Genomic DNA, 19,441 nt, shown 5'->3' with positions numbered 1-19,441 from the left:
CATCTGGTAGCCTCTGTGGGAAGGCAGGGCTTGCTCTTGGGGTTTCTAGTTGGGCAAGGCCATTGTCCATGCCCTGAGGTTGGGGGGAATGATGGTGGTGGGGCTGGCTGGTGGGCCACTAGCTAGGCTCTGCAATCACCTCTGGTTGGTCAGCGTCCCAGGCTGTGTTCCCTGGCAGGGTGGCGCCACTGGATGAACTCCTTGATTGTACAGGGCTGCAGGATGGGCTCTGCAGTCACCCCTGGTTTTATGGGGCCTCAGGTTGTGCTCCACAACCAGATGGTGCCACTGGCTGAAGTCTGTGTTTACACAGGGCCCACAGTTTATGCCCTGAAGTTGAGTGGGGCTTGTTCATCTTCCTGATCATGTAATCCATGGGCTGTGCTCAGCTAGAAGGCAAGGTCATTAGCTAGATTTCCTTGTCTGGTGGGATCACAGGCAGTGCTCCTTGACTGGATGGGGTTACCAGCTTGGTTTCCTACCTGGGCAAGGCTACAGGCTGTTTTCAGCAATTGGGCAGGGCCAGTATTCCGGGGTCCTCTGCTTGCTAGGGTTGTAAAGTGAGCTCCATGACTGGATGAGATTGTAAGCTGGGCTGTATCTCACAGTACAATAGGCTGTGCCCCCACATTTCTCAGATCATTACTCAGGCTCCTTGGTTATATGGGCCCAGAGGCTTTGCTGAGCTGTTGCGCATGGCTGCTGGCTTGACTTCCTGACTGAGCCAGGGCTATAGGATGAGCTCTGTGGCTACTCTAGTTATCTGGGCCTCCTGGGTGGGCAGAGCTGGAGGCTATGTTCAGCACTAAGGTGGGGCTGGGAATTGGCGTCCCTTCTTGGGCAGCGTGGTAGAACAGGCTCCCCTACCAGTATGGCTCAGTGACTGGGGATCCAAATCAGGCAAAACTGCCAATCAAGTTCCATAGGCAGAGAGGGCCACTGGCTCAACTCTGCAGATGGCCAGAGCTGCTGGCTAGGATCTCTGCTCAGCAGTGTTGCTGCAAGCAAGAATGCCATCAGCCAAGACCTGCTGTAAGCCCCATGCCCTTCTCCCTCTTTAGCTGATCCCCAGTGGTCAAGCCCTGCAGATTCTTCCACTGACCCCTATGAGGCAAGACATGAGTGGACTTCCTGCAAAGGGGCCCATGTGCTGGGGGAGCTAGATGTCTGCCTTGGGCTCTCTTTTCCCACTGTAGTAACCATCACTTCTGGGCGGCAGTGGTGGAGGGGGAAGCCCTCTTAATGTGGCACTGTAGGGGAAAGGCAGTGGGGTCAGAATGTGTCCAGTCCTCTTCTAATGTCGGATTTTCACACTGATGTTTCTATGGATAGTTGCCAGTTGGTCTTCTTGTGAGGGGTACTATAGTTGGAAATGACCTATATGGCCGTCCTGATGATATCATTCTCTCGTACATGCTTAACTTCAAGTAGGTTATACATTCATTAATGGACAGATAGATGATGTCTTATAATTTTGCCTCTGGTGCTTTGCTCTATGGTGGGAATGTGGCAGGTAGATAATAAATGTGTGGTAATTCTGTGATTGAACCCTGTAAGAAAATGAAGCATTATGGTATGAATTAGCTTCTGTGTAATGTATTTTCATCTTTTAAAAAAAGAATTGCTTTTCTTCCATGCATACCTGCATTTGGATTATGTGGGTTTTTTCCTACAAAATTTCCGTTGTCAGTAATTCATGGTTATTGATTCATACTGTTTATTGGTAATAGCTCTGTGGGCTGCTTTGCTTCAGGGATAATTAATTAGGGGTACTGCTGTTTGACACCATTCAGGAAAATGTTACACTGTAAAGGGTATTGGATTTGTCACAGAGTGACACTGAAGAGAAGCCAGGGATAGGCAAACTAATAACGTGCTGCTTGGTTATTAAAATTGGGCCTTTCATCATTTTGTTTAACATTTTTTGTTTATGTCACTGCCTTCCTAAGAAATGAGCGTGTGACCAATTTGATGACTTTTATTTGGCAAGGGCAGAAACTAATGCTAGACAAACAAGGACATAGTAAGTCGATACAGATAGAGTCCATGGTTTCAGAATGCTGTGTTTCTGTTCTCTGAAGTTAGATACCTATCTGTGATGAAGAATACATTTGTGTAGGGGGCAAGGTTGGAATGCACTAAAATGAAATGCTCATGTTGACCACATCGGCTTTAATGGAACTTACTCGATGTAGTGACTCAACCTCTGTGAATCTGACTCTGTGTATGTGCTGTGTTTTATACAGGGAGTCATCATCCAGGGACCTGCCAGAGACCACAAGAAAACATGGGGAAGAGTAAGTTTCTGTTTGCTTTTTAATAATTCATACTTTCCCCATGTTAATCTATGTATCCAGGAAATTAAATTTGCAGCTCAAAAGAGTATTTTGTGGACATCTAAATTGTATTTCTGGTTAGTGTTAGAAAGTTACTGTCTGAAGCAGGGCAGTGCAGAGAAAAACCAACAGACCACATGCTGCTCATTGGCTAGGGTCTTTTGTTTTCCTTCCTTCTGCTCTTTTCTGAACATCTCCCAGTAGAGGGAGAGAAGGCTCAAACTTGATATATATATATAGACCTGTCCTAATCCCAGCTTCTTTAGAACTCTTAGCAAAGTTACCCATGTGCTTCCAATGGTTTCTAAGCCTTGTTGATAATTGACAGAAACAAAAAGATGATTCTGCTGTGCAGCCAGTGACAGTATTAAAAAATTCATCTGTGAGGTTGGTTTATAAATGGTTTTGATTTCCCCTAAAATGTTAAAGCCTGGCATTTAAGAACCATTACATGAATTCCTTTGACATTTCCTTTTTCATGAGGCTATTTACAGGCAGTAGAAAACAGACAAATTCAAGGTCATTTTGTTGTTAATATTACCAGCCACCAGTGACTCCATAAAAAATCCTAATCAACATAGACCATAAAACTGTATGCATAAAGGACCTCAGAGGGAGACTTCGTGTTGTGTAGTATAATGAGAAGAATATTGGTCATAGAGTTCGAGGCCTGAATTCAAATTCTACTTCTACTACCCTGATCATGTCCTAGAGTTCCCCTGCATTTGCTTGTCCATATCCCAAGTGGGATTTATATATTCTTGGAAAGTTGTGGCTGTCATAATGAAATGACGCATATAAAAGTGTGTTAAGAACTCTCTAGAAGAGAGCAGTGCAATCTGTTCTCGGCTGTCCTTATTGAATAAGTATACTTCCATTGGTTCTTCTTTTTTTTTTTAAAGATTTATTTATTTTAGAGGGAGAGAGTGTGTGCACAAGCAGGAGGAAGGGCAGAGGGAAAAGGAGAAAGAATCCTCAGCGGACTCTGCGCTGAGTGCAGACCTTGATGCAGGGCTTGATCTGTGACCCTGAGATCATGACCTGAGCCGAAATCAAAGAGTCAGCCGCTTAACTGATTGAGCCACCCAGACACCCCCATTGGTTCTGTCTTTTAACAGTTAAAATGAAGTGGTTTGGTCAGATGCTTGCGTAGGCAGCAGTGCTTGGGACCAGGGTTATGCAACGGAGAAGGAGTGCCTCCTTAGGTTTTGTGCTCTAAGCACTTTGCTTGCCACTCCTTGTTATGGGCCCCCTGGTAAGCAGCCCCAGGGATTATGGATCAATCATGAAAAATTTCTTCCTGAACCTTGTTGAGTCAGATTTTACATGTTTTCTCCAGTGATTTCCTGGGGAATTGATTAGCCCCAGGGATTCTAGTTCTTTCCCAGCCTCCACAAAATACAGCAATCTCCTGATAGTTTAGAAATGTAAAAAACATGAGTAAATTTGAAAAGAACTGGTGAAAGTTCTGGGACTGAATCCATGCCGCATCCTAACTCCAAGTCAGCTGTCAACAGAAGTTTCCAGAGTAACTACTGTGGCTTGGTCCTCACCTAATTTCAAGCTTCAGGTGGATGTGAAGAATGTTTGGATTGTTGGATTTCATCATGACCACAGGGAGAAGTCGCACTGAGAGCAATGCATTCCTTATTGTGTCCTCTCTTCCTTTTCAGAATGACCATGAGGTCATTAGCAAGGAGATCATTGGGAGCTTACTTTAAAAGGTTCTTCAGCAAGTCTTTGTTTAAATGGTCAGGCAACTAAAAGGAGTTCTTGCTAAAGGATAGGACATGGTAATGTTATCGGCAAGGATGGGCATATTTCCAGTCTGGAGATAAGGGAAGTGCTCCAAAAAATGCTACTTTACAAACACATGGAAGCTTATAATAGCATTTTGACTGTTTGCGTTGGCCACTTTAAAAACATCCTTCACATCCTGAATCTCAAGACTCTATCCTTTACTCTCTAGTCTTTACTTAGCTTGCCTGATTTCACTTGCTAATTGCTGTCACTGTTAGTGGGGGAAAAAAGATGCTACTATGTGGTAAATTTTTTTTCTCTTCTGGCAACATACAATGAAGTTTTTTTACTGGATTTGGCAAAGATTCTCACAAACATAGCTCAATGTGTCATACAAAGGGACAGCAGGAAAGGAAAATATCACAAAGACATGGCACTAGCCTCATTAACAAGGAGGCATGAAAACAAAGAACACAGCTGGAAAACCATACAGTGTAGGTGAAAAGTTAAAATTAATATTGGCATGAATTTCTTTAAATATTCTTTGATACTAGATGAAGAAATTATTTATGAATATGTGTTAGATGAATCATTCTTTTATGTGACATGAAAAAAAGTGTGAGCCAAGTCTTAAACGTGGTGGTAGGAGGATGAGAACACACTTGTCTATTTAATTTTTTTATTAGACCACCATCTGTGTCCATTTACGTGTCATTGAAATCGCATTTACTACAGATATATGAGTTCTGAGCTAGAGCTTCATATATAGGACTTAAGAATATATAATTATTTTGAGATCAACAAGTGTCTATGGAACACTTCATAACATAGATATTTCTCATACATTATCTTAATTTGAGTTGTCAGAGAACACTATGATGTAAATAGGGATATTATCTTTATTTTATGGATTATAAAACTGAAGGTAATCTAAACTCCACAGCCTATAAAATGGAGAGCCATAAGGCAAACCTAGGTTTCCTGATGGCCTGTGCAGTTTTTCTTGTCTTCTAGTAGGCCATGTTTTGAATACCCTAGTCATTAGTAGTGTATAAAGTCAATTAAAAACTTAGGAGGTATCTGTTGATTTGATTGGTACGGAAGAAAATATTTTCTCGGATCTATGACGATGTTCATATATTCCATGGGGGACTGACTGGACAGATGGGCAAAGAGAAATGACTCATTGTTTATCACCATTTATGGTAACAGCTAAAAGACATGTATCAGGTAGTGGAGTGCCTCAAATACCAAAAAGTCTTCTGAGCAGCGAGGGACACATCCCATACTGCAAGGTGCCTAAAGTAAAGGGTTTAAAATACCACTTAAGCTGGTGAAAGCCACCCTTCCTGATCAGTAGTTTTTGTCCTTGCGGTTTTTCTTTTTTTCTTTTCTTTTCTTTTATTTACTTGACAGACAGAGATCACAACTAGGCAGAGAGGCAGGCAGAGAGAGAGGGGGAAGCAGGCTCCCTGCTGAGCAGAGAGCCTGATGATGCGATGCGGGGCTCCATCCCAGGACGCTGAGATCATGACCTGAGCCAAAGACAGAGGCTTTAACCCACTGAGCCACCCAAGCGCCACCCCCCACCCTTGAGGTTTTTCTTAACAGGAAGAATAGAATACATTATGGAACACCAGAATAGTAGGAGACAACAAGGGGAGATGCTGTTACAAAAAGGAACAGCATATGTATATAAAATCATGTATAACATTTCATTGGAGAATGAACGTTTTCACAAGGAAGAGAATGTGGGGATTATATAAATGTGTATGTATTGGCTCACAAAATGTTATGTACACAATGCTGGAATATTTATCTTTATCGTCTTTGGATGGAAATTAAAACTATTCTATGCTTTCACACACCCCCCCATCCCCTGAGCAACTGGTGTATTCATGACAAAACGACACAAGTCTTAGTACTCCACAAAGCAATTCCTTGGGATTTTTCTTGCTAAAAATTTTTGCAGCTATTGTTTCATTATAATGCTCTTGTTTTTTTTTAAAGATTTATTTTAGAAAGAGAATGAGAGCATAGGGTGGGGAGGGGCAGAGGGAGAAGGGAGAGAGAATCCAAGCAGACTCCCTTCTGAGTGCAGAACCCGGTGCAGGGCTCAATCCCACAACCCTGAGATCATGACCTGAGCCGAAATCAAGAGTTGGTCATCCAAGCAACTGAGCCACTCAGGCACCCCTGTTTTGTTACGATGTTTGTATAGAATTTGATTTTTAAGTCATACTTGTTTTCCATGTGAATTTTCTTTATAACAGAACACACTTCTCTTACTGAATGTTCTAAATGCTAGAGCAGCAATTCATGGTATGTATTAGCCTAATACACAGTTATTGATGGTGAATGTCACTGTCTTTACCTTAAGAACAGAGCTTCTGGAAGAAATTCATTATGTTGTCGCAATAATAGCTGGCTACAAGATGCCCTATACCTGTTATACAAAATGGGAATAGTATTTAGCCATGAATCTTCAAAAGGATGAATTTTGCTTCATGTGTGCCTTAGAAAACAGTATTGGGAATAACTGAATGATGACAAGCAGACAGGGTTATTTGTGGAGAATAATTAAAATGACGTAGCTTTGCATTTTTTGTTTCTCCTCTTCCAGTAGCCTTTAGAGATTTACCTAGCCTAGAAGAAAATCCTGGGTCTCTAAGGTCTGAATCTGAAAAGTTCGTTTCTGTCTTCATTTTCTATACCTAATGGTAACTTAATGCCCTTGATGTTCTCATATCCACGAACATATTAAAATGGCAATGTGCCAGTTACAGTCTGTTTTTTATTAAAACATAGCAGCATAATTTCTTTGGGTCACAGGATGTGCTTGGCTCCTTTAGCCCAAGAAACGCAAACACGTTACCTCACTTACCGAGACTTAGCAGAAGGAAAGATGGTTTAGAGCCATCACAGTAAACCTTGAAGCTCTTAGATCTGCTGCTGAACTACCGCTCAGTTGAGGCCAGTCCTAAACTTTAACTCTGAGCATACAGTTCTATATTTTCAACCAAGGAATGAACATGCAAAGTGACAAGCCTTGTAAAGTGTCTTTCTCTTAGTGTAGTGTCTGCTTTTATTTGACAGCTATTGGTTTATAGTTCAAGTAAAGGCACACAGTTAAAGCCAATTAATTATTTCCTTTCTGGCCTGCATTAAATTTCAGAGTCTCTTTATTACGGCAGCATGTTCATGCCTCTGCCGTTTAGATGAGGTCACCAATTTATTGTAAACCCTTATCTTCATAATTTTATAAGAGTAATACAAATGTGCTTGGGGTTGACAGCAGCCATTATTTTTTCCTGGCAGGTCTTTTCCACTAGGAAAATGAGGTAACTCTTTAAGAAGGGTCAAGCCACTTAAAAAACAAACAAACAAAACAAAGTCATTATAGTGTTGGATGCTTTTTGTCTTTGATACAATCCTCTCTGCCTTTTACCTATTTAACAAAATAACCTTTGGTACAGTAAGTTAGGTTTGCAATGTTGACATTTTTTTCTCATAGCATAGAATTCACCATGTTCAAGTGTACAATTCGGTGACAGTAATTCACAATGTTATGTGACTATTTATTTCCAAAAATGTTCATTATCTCCACAGGAGATTCCAGACCGATGAAGTAGTCAGTCTTCATTCTTCCCTCTTCCTCGGTCCTGGAGACCTGTAATCTGCTTTCTTTCTCTATAGATTTACCTATTCTGGATATTTCATATGAAGAGAATAATACAATGTAAGACCTTTTGTGTCTAGCCTCGCCCTGCTTTTTTTTAGGTTTATCCATGTTGTATTTGTGTTAGTACCTTATCCCTTTTGTGGCTGAATAATACCCCATTATATAAATATTACACATTTTGATTATCTCTTCATCAGTTGGTGGGCATTTGGATTGTTTCCACTCTTTGGCTATTGTAAGTAATGCTGCTGTGAACATTGTTATACAAGTTTTTGTTGGAGTATCTGTTTTCAGTTCTTTGAGACATGTATCTAGAAGTGACTGTTGACATTTTTGGCTGGATAATTCTTTGTATGTGGGGGGTGCTGTCCTGTGTGTTATTAGATGTTTAGCAACATTGTTGGCCTCTCCACACTAGATGCCAGTGGTTCCTTCCTTTCCAAGTTGTGACAATGAAAAATGTATCCAGACATTGCTAAACATTCCCTAGGGGTGCAAAATTGCTCTGGGCTGAGAACCACTGATTTGGCATAAAGGAAAGTAAATCTTTAGAGACAAGCCATAATACACATATTATGATATTTTTCATAGAAGTAATTTGAGTCTAAAGAAGAGCATTACATAGTTCTGGAAACCAAGGTATAGCCCTAATTCTATAATCAAGCAGTTGTGTCCTTGGGTGAGTCACTTCACTTATGGATTTCAGTTTTCTTGTCAGTAAAATGAAGGGATTGAGACGGATCAGTGGTTTCCAGTGTACTGCTCAGCGAAGCCCCAGGTTTTCTAAAGGGATCCCTGAGGAGCCACCATGAGGAAAAGGAAGAAAACAAAGTAATCCTGATAATTAGCACCTTCCCCTTTAGGCAGAGCAAGCAAAAGTTTGCATTCTGTTGTCATTCCTGGAGAAAATTCACATATAAACAATATTAATTCCACCAGTAAAAAGTCATTTCTGGAGTCCGTGTCCTAATTACCAAAGGCACTAATTTGTCAGAGAGACTCCATTTCCTAAATCCATTATGCTCTGCAGTTGTTGGCAGGAGGAAGAGGTAGCTGAGTGTTCTCTCTTAAGTGCTATCTGAATAGCCACCTCTGCAATGTGCATTTCTCTCTCTCTCTCTCTTTTTTTTTAAGATTTTATTTATTTATTTGACAGAGAGAGATCACAAGTAGGCAGAGAGGCAGGCAGAGAGAGAGGGGAAAGCAGGTTCCCCACTGAGCAGAGAGCCCGTTGTGGGACTCGATCCCAGGACCCTGTGACCATGACCTGAACTGAAGGCAGAGGCTTTAACCCACTGAGCCACCCAGGTGCCCCTGGAATGTGGCTTTTTGATGAACTGTAGAACATGTTTTGTTAGGCCAACCATTCACTCCTGGATCTAGATTGCAGCTAATTATCACAGAGGTAATATCATACTGTCTATGCTGACAGGTTGTAAAGCATTGACTGTAACATAGAGTTTGGTATTTAAAACCGTATTTCATATTTGGTGACTTCGTCTACCTGCCTTTTCCCCATTAAATGGCTATTATCGGTTACAGTTCTTCCCATATTCTTCCATATGGGACAGAACTATAATCAGTATAGATAGGATCCATAAATTAAAAAGAAACTTATATGTCTAAGAACTGTAAACACTAAGACAAATGATACCCTTGCTAATATAGTTGAGGCACTAGTGAAAGGAGAAATCCCTATCTTCTGTTTTGATGATTCCACCTGATTGTGAGCTTAATTTTGTATAAATTAGAGCATTTGCTAATTCTGTATTTGTTTTCTGGGGGTAAGGTATACCCCCTTATCCATAAATATCATGTATTAGAATATTCTACCTTTAAATCAGTTCTTAATGATTGCTGGTAACTTGATTGCTGCCATCTACCATCTCAGGAAAATTCTTTAATAAGGAGTTATGAATTGTGAAATTCCTTCAAAAGAAAATTTGGCCTTCTACCTTTTATTATGAGACAATCTGTTAGGCCATTTCTCTGTATCTCATTATTCCTTATTAAGCTTAAGATCATTGGACAAGAGACACCTGAATATACGTTGTAAATTTTGGTTTTACAAGAAAGCCATGTTGAGTTAGTAAGACTCACTCTTGGGGAAACCATGTTTGTTTTGTCTTTATAGAATACTGACTTTATAGACATACATTACCTCTATTGTTTTCTCTTGTAGAAATCCATTTCTGGCATTTGCGCCAGATGTATTTCTGGAAACCTGCCTGTTATCAGCTGGCATTTTGTCACATACCTCTGGAGGCACAAAGATATATTTTTTTAAGTGTTAGGTAGTGATCATAACCACCACACTGTCCTTAAGAAGCAGCTTCAGGATTTTTTCTTCTCTCTAACACTGAGGCTTCCCACTCACTAGCTCAGTTCTGTAACTTCAAATTAATTTTTTAAGTATCTGACTTCCTGTATAGCCTTTAACTCCCTAATTCCCATGAAAACATGGGAATATATGTATATATGTATACATATATACATATATGTACATATATATATACTACATGCCACCCTAAGCTGTACATTTGTGACATATTGATTGGGTATATGAATACCTAGACTATATAACAAATTCTGAATTAGAAAACCTACTCCCTATGAAAAAATTAATTTTAAGTTCCTCAAATAGGTTACAGAGGTGAGATACAATTGGGAAATGCCTTTTTCCCACCTTATCAAGAAATAGGAAGATGGTCCAAATGGCATCTTTTTAGTTTACATGACTTTGTTTTTTAGTAAATGAAATGTCACTTTGGAATGTGGGAATTTTGTTTTTCTAGGAAAAGTTATTTCCATCAGTCTGTGATAAGAACTACTTACTTCATACCTTTTTCAGCCAGAAAAAACCTTGAAGGCATTGTATGCATGACCCACTGAGTAAATAATAGTGTCAAAATGGCTCAGAAGCAAGAAAACAAGGAATTCTGAATATGATGCATCATAGATTTTTTTTAAAGATTTACGTATTTATTTGGCAGAGAGGTCACAAGTAGGCAGAGAGAGGCAGGCAGAGAGAGAGGGGAACCAGGCTCCCTGCTGAGACAGAGCACGATGCTGGGCTCAATCCCAGGACCCTGAGATCGTGACCTGAGCCAAAAGCAGAGACTTAACCCACTGAGCCATCCAGGCGCCCCGCATCATAGATTTTTATATAAATCTTAGCACAGGGTTGGGTGGGGCGGGCGTGCCTTGTTGGTATTCTCTTCTATTTATTTATTTGCTGTTGGTTTAGGGGATGGTGGTTGGTTGGCTGGAAAATAGTGTATTCATATCTCAAAAGGGTTTGGATAAGATAAGCTATGCCTACACAACAAAAATCTTCCCAGTTATAAAACTTCCCAGTTATAACTGAAAAGGCCTAAGAAATGATATACAACACCTTAGCTTCACAAATTAGGAGACAGGCCCAGATAGTGCAGCCCGTTTAGTGCCGGAGCTGGAACAGGAATCTGCATATTGTGACTGCAAATTCCGGACCTTTTCACCATATTACACTCCTCTCTTTTCTTGCAGTTTCACTAGTCTTAAGTCAGGGTTGGTGAAAGTGGTGAACAGAACACTGTCACATGAACACTAACTTTGGAAACAATCTTTTCAAAGCCAATAAACAGGAGGCTTATATAAGTGGATAGCTTAGCATATTCTGTAGTCTTATGAGAAATTCACAACTAAACAAGATATTAGAGATTTATTCAAAAAAGAAAAACAGCTTCCTGGTTAGTGTGTGGACCCATTATAGATTCAGTTGTTGCTATGCCAACATTTACACAACATTCTCTAGGAACAAACTTTCCATTTGAATAAATACATTTTGCAAATTGCTGATGCTTACCTTTTTAATAAGTGTTTAAAAACACTTATAAAGAAGTATTTTTATGGAAATAGTTCTAAAACAGATCATGTAATCTACATCCTTCCTAAACAATATCCTGAACATCATGGTCCTTTCTTGATGACTCAGATTCATCATTATAAACATAATCACCGATGCCTACAGCTTTGGGAGTTGTTAGTATGGGGGAAGGGTGAGGTTAAAGCCTATTCCAAATAATCCTCAAAGGGCCTTCTGTCTCTCTTTTCTCTTGCCTTCAGATTAATCAGCTTTCACTTCTTGTTTCTCTCAGCGTGTTGAAGTAGTTCAGCCCATCCTACCCCTTCTGCTTTTCAGCTTTAATGTGCAGTGAGGCTTTGAAGTTTCATAGCCAGGCTCATGGATGAGAGTTGCATGAGTTGATCCTTGATGAATCTAAGGGAGCTGAGGCTTCCTGCACATAAAGCACAAGATAAATTGTAATGTGCGACCTTGGTCATCTCTTGCTTCTAAGTTCATGAGATTGGGTTTATTTGAGTGTTTTCTGCATAAATGATATGTTACAGTCAGGATCCACAATGATCATGTAAAATACTGAATAGCTACCTAAACTATCAGATAACCTAAAAATGAATAGAAAATAATTTAATTATTCAATGTATTTTGTTGCAGCTTCTCCTGATTCTCTTCATGTGAGTCATGTGTATAATTTTCATTTCTTATTCTAGCCTTCTTAAGATCTTCTTTGTGATGTTATTAAAATTCTAATGATAATAGGCTGTCAGCATACATTTGACCAAACTTGAAGTTAATAAAAGTAAGCATATAAGTTATTGTAAAAGATGCTTCCTTATGATTGTGTTATAGATGTCAGATCTGTATAATAAGGACCAGAAATAGACCCGGATTTACATTCTGAAGAATTTCTGATATTTTAAAATCTCTTTATCTCCCAAATACTTATTAATCATCAAAGTATATTGTGGCCACTACATGACATTAGATAATTGAAAGAACCTATGAGATTCTCATAAGGCTTTAATGTGGCTAAAGATACAGTACAGCAGGAGAAAAATGGCTAAGGTGATTTTTTAGTTGCATGGGATAACTTTGTCTTCTAATTGTGAACCACTGAGATATGTCTAAGATAACCTTGGTTTCAGGGGAACCAGGCAAGGCACAAGTTCACCGAGAATCTTTGACACTCTGCCAGTCATATAGCTGAAGGTAGGCTGCATAATCAGTTAAGTCAGATGCACACCATCAATCTATTCATTTTCAATAAGCAGTCTAGACAGTCTAGTACCGAGTGCCTCCAAGGGAGTTTCAGACTTAAAATAGCACTTTATGAAGCTAGCACATTTCATCCTAAACTTGACCAGGGGAACCAAACTCCCAGGCATCCCTAGATTTAAGTATACAGATTCACTGCAAGTTAACCCAGTCCTTACTCATTCTGTATTTTCTGAGTGTCTTTATTATCCGTTTGGCAGATCTCTTGTTTTTCCCTTTATGCAATAACTGCCACCGTGATGGTGACAAGTCATGCCGCTATTTAATGAGCATTCATTTTTTTGCCAAGCCGTGAGTTAAGTATGTTATATACATTACCTCATTTATAACCATGAGATTGGTGCTATTATCCCAATCTTACAGATGAAGAAAGCAAGCTTAGGGTTTTTTGCTTTTCTCCCATAGCTGTTTGCTGTAACAACTTTTTCTTACTTTCTAAATGTGTAACTGATGTGTAACAGTGAACAACCTTGGGATACCAATGAGATCACATTTGTTACTCAAACAACTGCAGCCCCTGGTAATACAAGAATGTCTTCCTTCCCTGACCAACCTTATTCCCAGGGGAAATTCGAGAACTCTAGGATTACACATTAGGTCTAGAAGAGTAGGTCTTGACTATTGCATTGAAGAAAAGGTAATGGAATGTTAGATTAATTGTGCAACGTTCCCATTCTCTATTACTCCCGATAGTCTTGCTACTGTCACCAGGATGTAGTCTTATATCAGATCCAGGACAACTAAACCAGGTGTTCTGGTATCCAGAACAGTTCCAAGTACACTAAGGGAATCAGTTGAAGTAATTGAATAAGTTTCCCTGGCTGGGCTGGTATTAATTTTCAGCAGTTCTGGGAAAAGAAAAGAGTACCTTTCTATTTAGCATTTCACTTACCTTTGCCCACCCACTCCATAATATAGTAGGCCTGATTTCCCAGTGTTTCAGCTATTTAGTGACCTTGTTGTTTCAGTTTTTGTATTCCTGGTCTCTTCTACAGACAAGCTCATAGAACCAGAGGGGATCATTGAGAAAGGGCTAACTTAGTATAATCTACAACTGAGTGATGTGACTAGGGGAACTACACTGTATTCTTTTCTTGCTACCTGTAGCTCTTATGAGGGCTGCAGTAACCCATGTGACAGGTTTCTATAACTTTGGACCTTCAAAATGATCATGGTCTCCTTTCTCAGAGAAGGAACTTCCTGCCCATTTAAGCTTAGAGTGCCAAATAGATTTGGAAGAGCAGTGGCAAGATTCCATGTCTCCAGAACCTGGAGGTCAGAGTCTCCCTCTTCCTGAGTTCATGGTGCCCTTAATTGTCAGAGTGATTTTTTTAATAGCAGCCATAGGCCGAAAGAAGTACCTAATAATTCCATTTATTACATAATTAGGTTCAGACAACTTAATAAATATTTCTATCCTGACAGCTTAGTAGCCATTTAAGAAAGTAATACACCTAAATTGAAAGAAAGTACTATTTTTATTTCAATCTTAAATAGCCATGCATAGGATGTGTGTTCCTGTTGTGCACTACCCAGCTTCTCACACCTTGGAATCTAATTGGATGCTGCCACCTCCATTTCCTGTTCCATATTGATTTTTCACACAGCATATTTTTAAAATCACAGCTGAAAATCCAGCTTCACAAAGGAAGTGGCATAGAACTTTCTAATGATGAAACTGTTAATTACCTTAAGCTGGTAGTTTGTGTGGCCAACAGTTGTTGAGTATCAATGCATTTCCTTTAAAAATATAAAATATCTTCACATTCTCCATGAATTTGCTGCAGCACCCTAGGGGCCCTTGGTACACAGGTTGGGTACCAATGTGCTAGTTCCTTGCCGAGCCAAAAAGCATCTGGCTATGTCCTCTTCCCCAAAATAGTATGCGTCTAGCTACTCCACCTCTACTCTTAGGGGAAATTAGATGGTTCTTCTAGAACAAAAAGTGTTCATTAGAACAAAAAAGTGTTCTTTTAGGACATGAGATGGTTCTTTTAGAACAAAAAGTCTTCCTCCAAAGGGAGCACAAATAGTATTCTACACATTTCAAAAGATAGTTTCTCTTGCCAAAAAATGGATATTTAAGTGCTGTCTCACTAGAAACTTTGCTGTACATGTACTTATTTCACAGTTGTTTCTTAAGTTTGCAGTGCCACTTCATAATCAGAGGCACAGTCCATGGTTTCCCAGGTTCTAGTTACTTAATCTTCAAGTTCTTCCCATTCTGCCTTTTCATTTATTCCGCACTTATTGAATCCTATTCTTAACCAAGTTCTTTACCAGGTGTTACGAGAGACAGGTTAGGTAGGTCAAAATATTAATAATATATGGATCCCTGCCCTCAGGAAGCTTACAGTCTTCAGGGGGAACCAGATAGACATACCAAAAACTACAATAGTTTAATTAATTGCTGTAATTGAGGTATTCACAAATACTGAGAGTCGATAGCACCTCCGTCTAATGAAGTGTAGTAGAATCTGGGGAAAGTTTTTAGAGGCTGTTACATCTAAATGGAATAGTTCATTAGGCAGAGGAAATATCAGGTACAAAATTAGGGAGGCATAAAGAAATGATGAAAGATAAGATACGGTTTGACAGGGATAAGGTGCATGGTGGGTGTAGTGGCCAGAAAAACCACCCAGTAGCCGTATCTTTGCCATCTTTCCCCTTCTTTCCGTTCCTATTGCTGCCACTCTAATGCATGAGCTCATTATTTCTTAATCTGGTCTATTTTAAGTAGCCTTTTACCTGTCCTTTATCCCTCCGTTTTCTCTTCAGCCTTCCCCCAAATCTGTTGTATCTATACATTTTTTTTAAAGTAATGAAGTAGTATTCTAAAATCTTGAGTGCTATTGAATAGTTTAAATATTGTAGTTTAATACTGAGTGCCTCTATGACATGGCTATTGACCCCCATTTTCAGTTTCACTTTCCACCCCTCCTCTTTTGAATCTTATACTCAGACCCTACTGACCAAGCTCACTGTACCTCATCTATGTCCCTTGCTTTATTCAGTTGGAAACTCTCATTCAATATTTTGTTTTCCTAGGATGTCTTTCCTCGTCATATTTGCACATCCTGATCCTACCAGTCCTTAAAAGGCCAGCCCCAAAAAAACTTTCCGGGACCCCCCCCAGGTTACTTTCCTACCCCCAAACATATGTATTAGACGGAGGTGCTATCGACTCTCAGTATTTGTGAATACCAGAAATGCCTTCTGACCTCGAAGAGCATCCACCATAGTCCGTCTTTCATTAGATTTCTTTGTGTTTCCTTTATCCTTATTATCTTTTGCATTGAAGAACCTTGAGGGCAGAGGCCATCTGCTAGTCATCTTTGTAATTTGTCATGATACCCTACATAGTCTATATTCAGTAAGAATGTCTTAAGAAAAAGAATTGTGTTCAATTGAAAAAATGTAAATATTTGCAACTTTAAATAGTGGCTACTTCAGTGAAATCAAACCCAACGTGAGAGAACTGATTAGATAATTGGAGTAGACATTTTTTGGAGGTGGTTCTTAATTTGCAGGCCTATTGTCTGCTGTTTTTCAGCAAATGTTTGTATGTGATTACACTCGCACTAAAGATTTTTTGGCATTAAAATACCAGTTTTAGTGTCCTACAATGCATTAAGAACTACATTCTACAATGAACGTATTTTGTTTAAGGCAGTAATTTAGGTAGTTACTTGAGCCATTCTCATTTATTTTTATCCTTCTCTTCTTGAAGAGAAGGCATAGGTGAGAGCTATTTATTTTGAAATTATGAAAAAGTAGTTACATTTTTAAAATAAATACACTTATTTAGTAGGTGTGTATGTATCAGTGTTAGCTTTTAAATATTTTTAGTAGTAAGGGTATTTTCTAATTGAATCTAAGGAAAACGGTTTAGGTTTTTCTTTATTTCCTTAATGAGAGAGGTACATGTTTCAGTAACACCTCAGTGTTCTATTCTCAAAATAAATTTACATCCTGTATACTTGTCATATCGTTTACTCTCTGATGCAGGTATACAAATGATTCCAGATAGCGGTGGGCTGGCTCACACCCTTTGATGAGAAGGAAGCAGAGGAAAGTGATCAACGTTAGTTTTAAACATCACTGCCTTAGTTTTGGAAGTCCAACTATAAGTTTACGAAAACAGTGTTTTACAAAAATGTAGTCTGATCTTATCCTTCAGGTCCACGCTGCTACCTTCCCTTATTTTCTTTCCACTTTGAAACACTCCTAATTCTGGTATCATCCATTAGATTTCCAAGTTGCTTTGATGAGGACCTGACACAACTTCCTGTTCCTAACATATGGCAGACATAACTAACCTGTAACAGTATCATTCCTACTGGTCAGATTCTTACTGTGGGTGGTATCTTTTACTTTTTAATTTTTTTTAAAGATTTTTATTTATTTATTTGACAGAGAGATCACAAGTAGGCAGAGAGGCAGGCAGAGAGAGAGAGGGGGAAGCAGGCTCCCTGCTGAGCAGAGAGCCCGATGCGGGGCTCGATCCCAGGACCCTGAAATCATGACCTGAGCCGAAGGCAGAGGCTTTACCCACTGAGCCACCCAAGCGCCCTACTTTTTAATTTTTTAAGAAATCTTTATTTTTTCATTTAAATTAATGTTGGTTAACATATAGTATAATATTGGTTTGATGAGTAGAATTTAGTGATTCATCACTTACATATAATACCCAGGGCTCATCCCAACAAAACCCCCCTCCCCTCCTCCCCTCCAGCAACCCTCAATTTGTTCTCTGTATTGAAGCATCGCTTACGGTTTGCCTCTTTCTTTTTATCTTACATTATGTTTCCTTCCCTTCCCCTATGTTAATCTGTTTTGTTTCTTAAAACCCACGTATGAGTGAAATCATGGTATTTGTGTTTCTCTAACTTATTTTGCTTAGCATAAATACCTTCTAGTTCTACCCATCTTGATGTAAATAGCATGATTTCATTCTTTCTGATGGCTGAGTAATATTCCATTGTAAATATACCACCTCTAATTTATCCATTGATCTGTTGATGGACATCTGGGCTCTTTCTATAGTTTGGCTCTTGTGGACATTGCTGATATAAATCTGTGCCTTACAGGGGTCGCCTGGGTGGCTCAGTGGGTTAAAGCCTCTGCCTTCAGCTCAGGTCATGATCCCAGGGCCCTGGGATCGAGCCCAGCATCAGGCTCTCTGCTCAGTGGGGAGCCTGCTTCCCCTTCTCTCTCTGCCTGCCTCTCTGCCTCCTTGTGGTCTCTGTCTATCAAATAAATAAATAAACCTGTGCCTTTTCCAGTCCGTGTTTGGAACCTATGTTCCTATCCTTTGGGCAAATACGAGTAGTGTAAATTCTTGATTGTAGGGTGCTCTGTATTTAACTTTTTGAGTGTCCTCTATACTGTTTTCCAGAATAGTTGTACCAGTTTTCATTCCCACCAATTGTGTAAAAGTTTTCCCCTTTCTCTGTATCCTCCTTGCCAACATTTGTTGTTTCCCGTCTTGTTCATTTTAGCCATTCTGACTGGTGTGACATGGTATGTCATTGTGGCTTTCATTTGTATTTCCCTGAAGCTGAGTAATGTTGAAGCATTTTTTCATGTGACTCTGAGCCATTTGTATGTCTTCTTTGGAGAACTCTCTGTTCATGTAATCTGCCCATTTCTTGACTGGATTTGTTCTTTTTTGGGCGTTGAGTTTGTTCTTTATAGATTTTGGATACTAGCCCTTTATCTGATAAGAAATTTGCAAATATCTTCTCCAATTCTGTAGGTTGTCTTTTAGTGTTGTTGACTGTTTACTTTGCTGTGCAAAAGTTGTTTTTTTTTTATCTTGCTGAGATCCCAATAGTTCATTTTTGCTTTGTTTCCCTTGCCTTTGAAGACATGTCTAGTAAGAAGTTGCTGTGACTGAGGTTTTCTCACTCCAGGATTCTGATGGATTCCTGTCTCACATTTAGGTCTTTCATCCATTTTGAGTTCATTTTTGTATATAGTATAAGAAAGTGGTCCAGATTCAGTCTTCTACATGTGGTTTTCCACTATTCCCAATATCATTTATTGAAGAGACTGCCTTTTTGCTATTGGATATTCTTTCCTGCTCTGTCAAAGATTAGTTGACCGTGGAGCCAAGGGTCCATTTTTGGGTTCTGTATTCTGTTCCATTGGTCTAGGTGTCTGTTTTTGTGCCAGTACCATACTATCATTTTCTTGGAAGATTTTATTTATTTGACAGAGATCACAAGTAGGCAGCGAGGCAGACAGAGAGGGGAAGCAGGCTCCCCGCCAAGCAGAGAGTCCAATGCAGGGCTCGATCCCAGGACCCTGGGATCATGACCTGAGCTGAAGGCAGAGGCTTTAACCCACTGAGCCACCCAGGCCCCCCGAGTACCATACTGTCTTGATGATTACAGCTTTGTAATAGATCTTGAAGTCCAGGATTATGATGCCTCCTGCTTTGCTTTTCTTCTCAACATTCCTTTGGCTATTCAGGGCCTTTTCTGTTTGCATACACATTTAAGGATTATTTGTTCTAGCTCTGAAAAATGTTGGTGTTATTTTGATAGGAATTATATTGAA

The 19,441-nt window shown here is 39.6% G+C and overlaps 1 protein-coding gene across 2 annotated transcripts in view; it reads left to right on the top strand.

The window, feature by feature from the left end:
- Window positions 1–19,441, top strand: part of PRRG1 (proline rich and Gla domain 1) — a 157,504-nt gene that overhangs the window by 61,511 nt on the left and 76,552 nt on the right. For both annotated transcript variants that reach the window (XM_044234404.1, XM_044234405.1), the window contains exon 2: window positions 2,247–2,297. In XM_044234404.1, coding sequence (XP_044090339.1) covers window positions 2,288–2,297 — 10 coding nt within the window. In that variant the 5' untranslated portion in view covers window positions 2,247–2,287. The remainder of the gene's footprint in view (window positions 1–2,246; window positions 2,298–19,441) is intronic.

Source organism: Neovison vison, chromosome X (genome assembly GCF_020171115.1).
Source record: "Neovison vison isolate M4711 chromosome X, ASM_NN_V1, whole genome shotgun sequence".
Taxonomy (NCBI): Eukaryota; Metazoa; Chordata; class Mammalia; order Carnivora; family Mustelidae; genus Neogale; species Neogale vison.
This window is presented reverse-complemented; position numbering and strand designations above follow the sequence as displayed.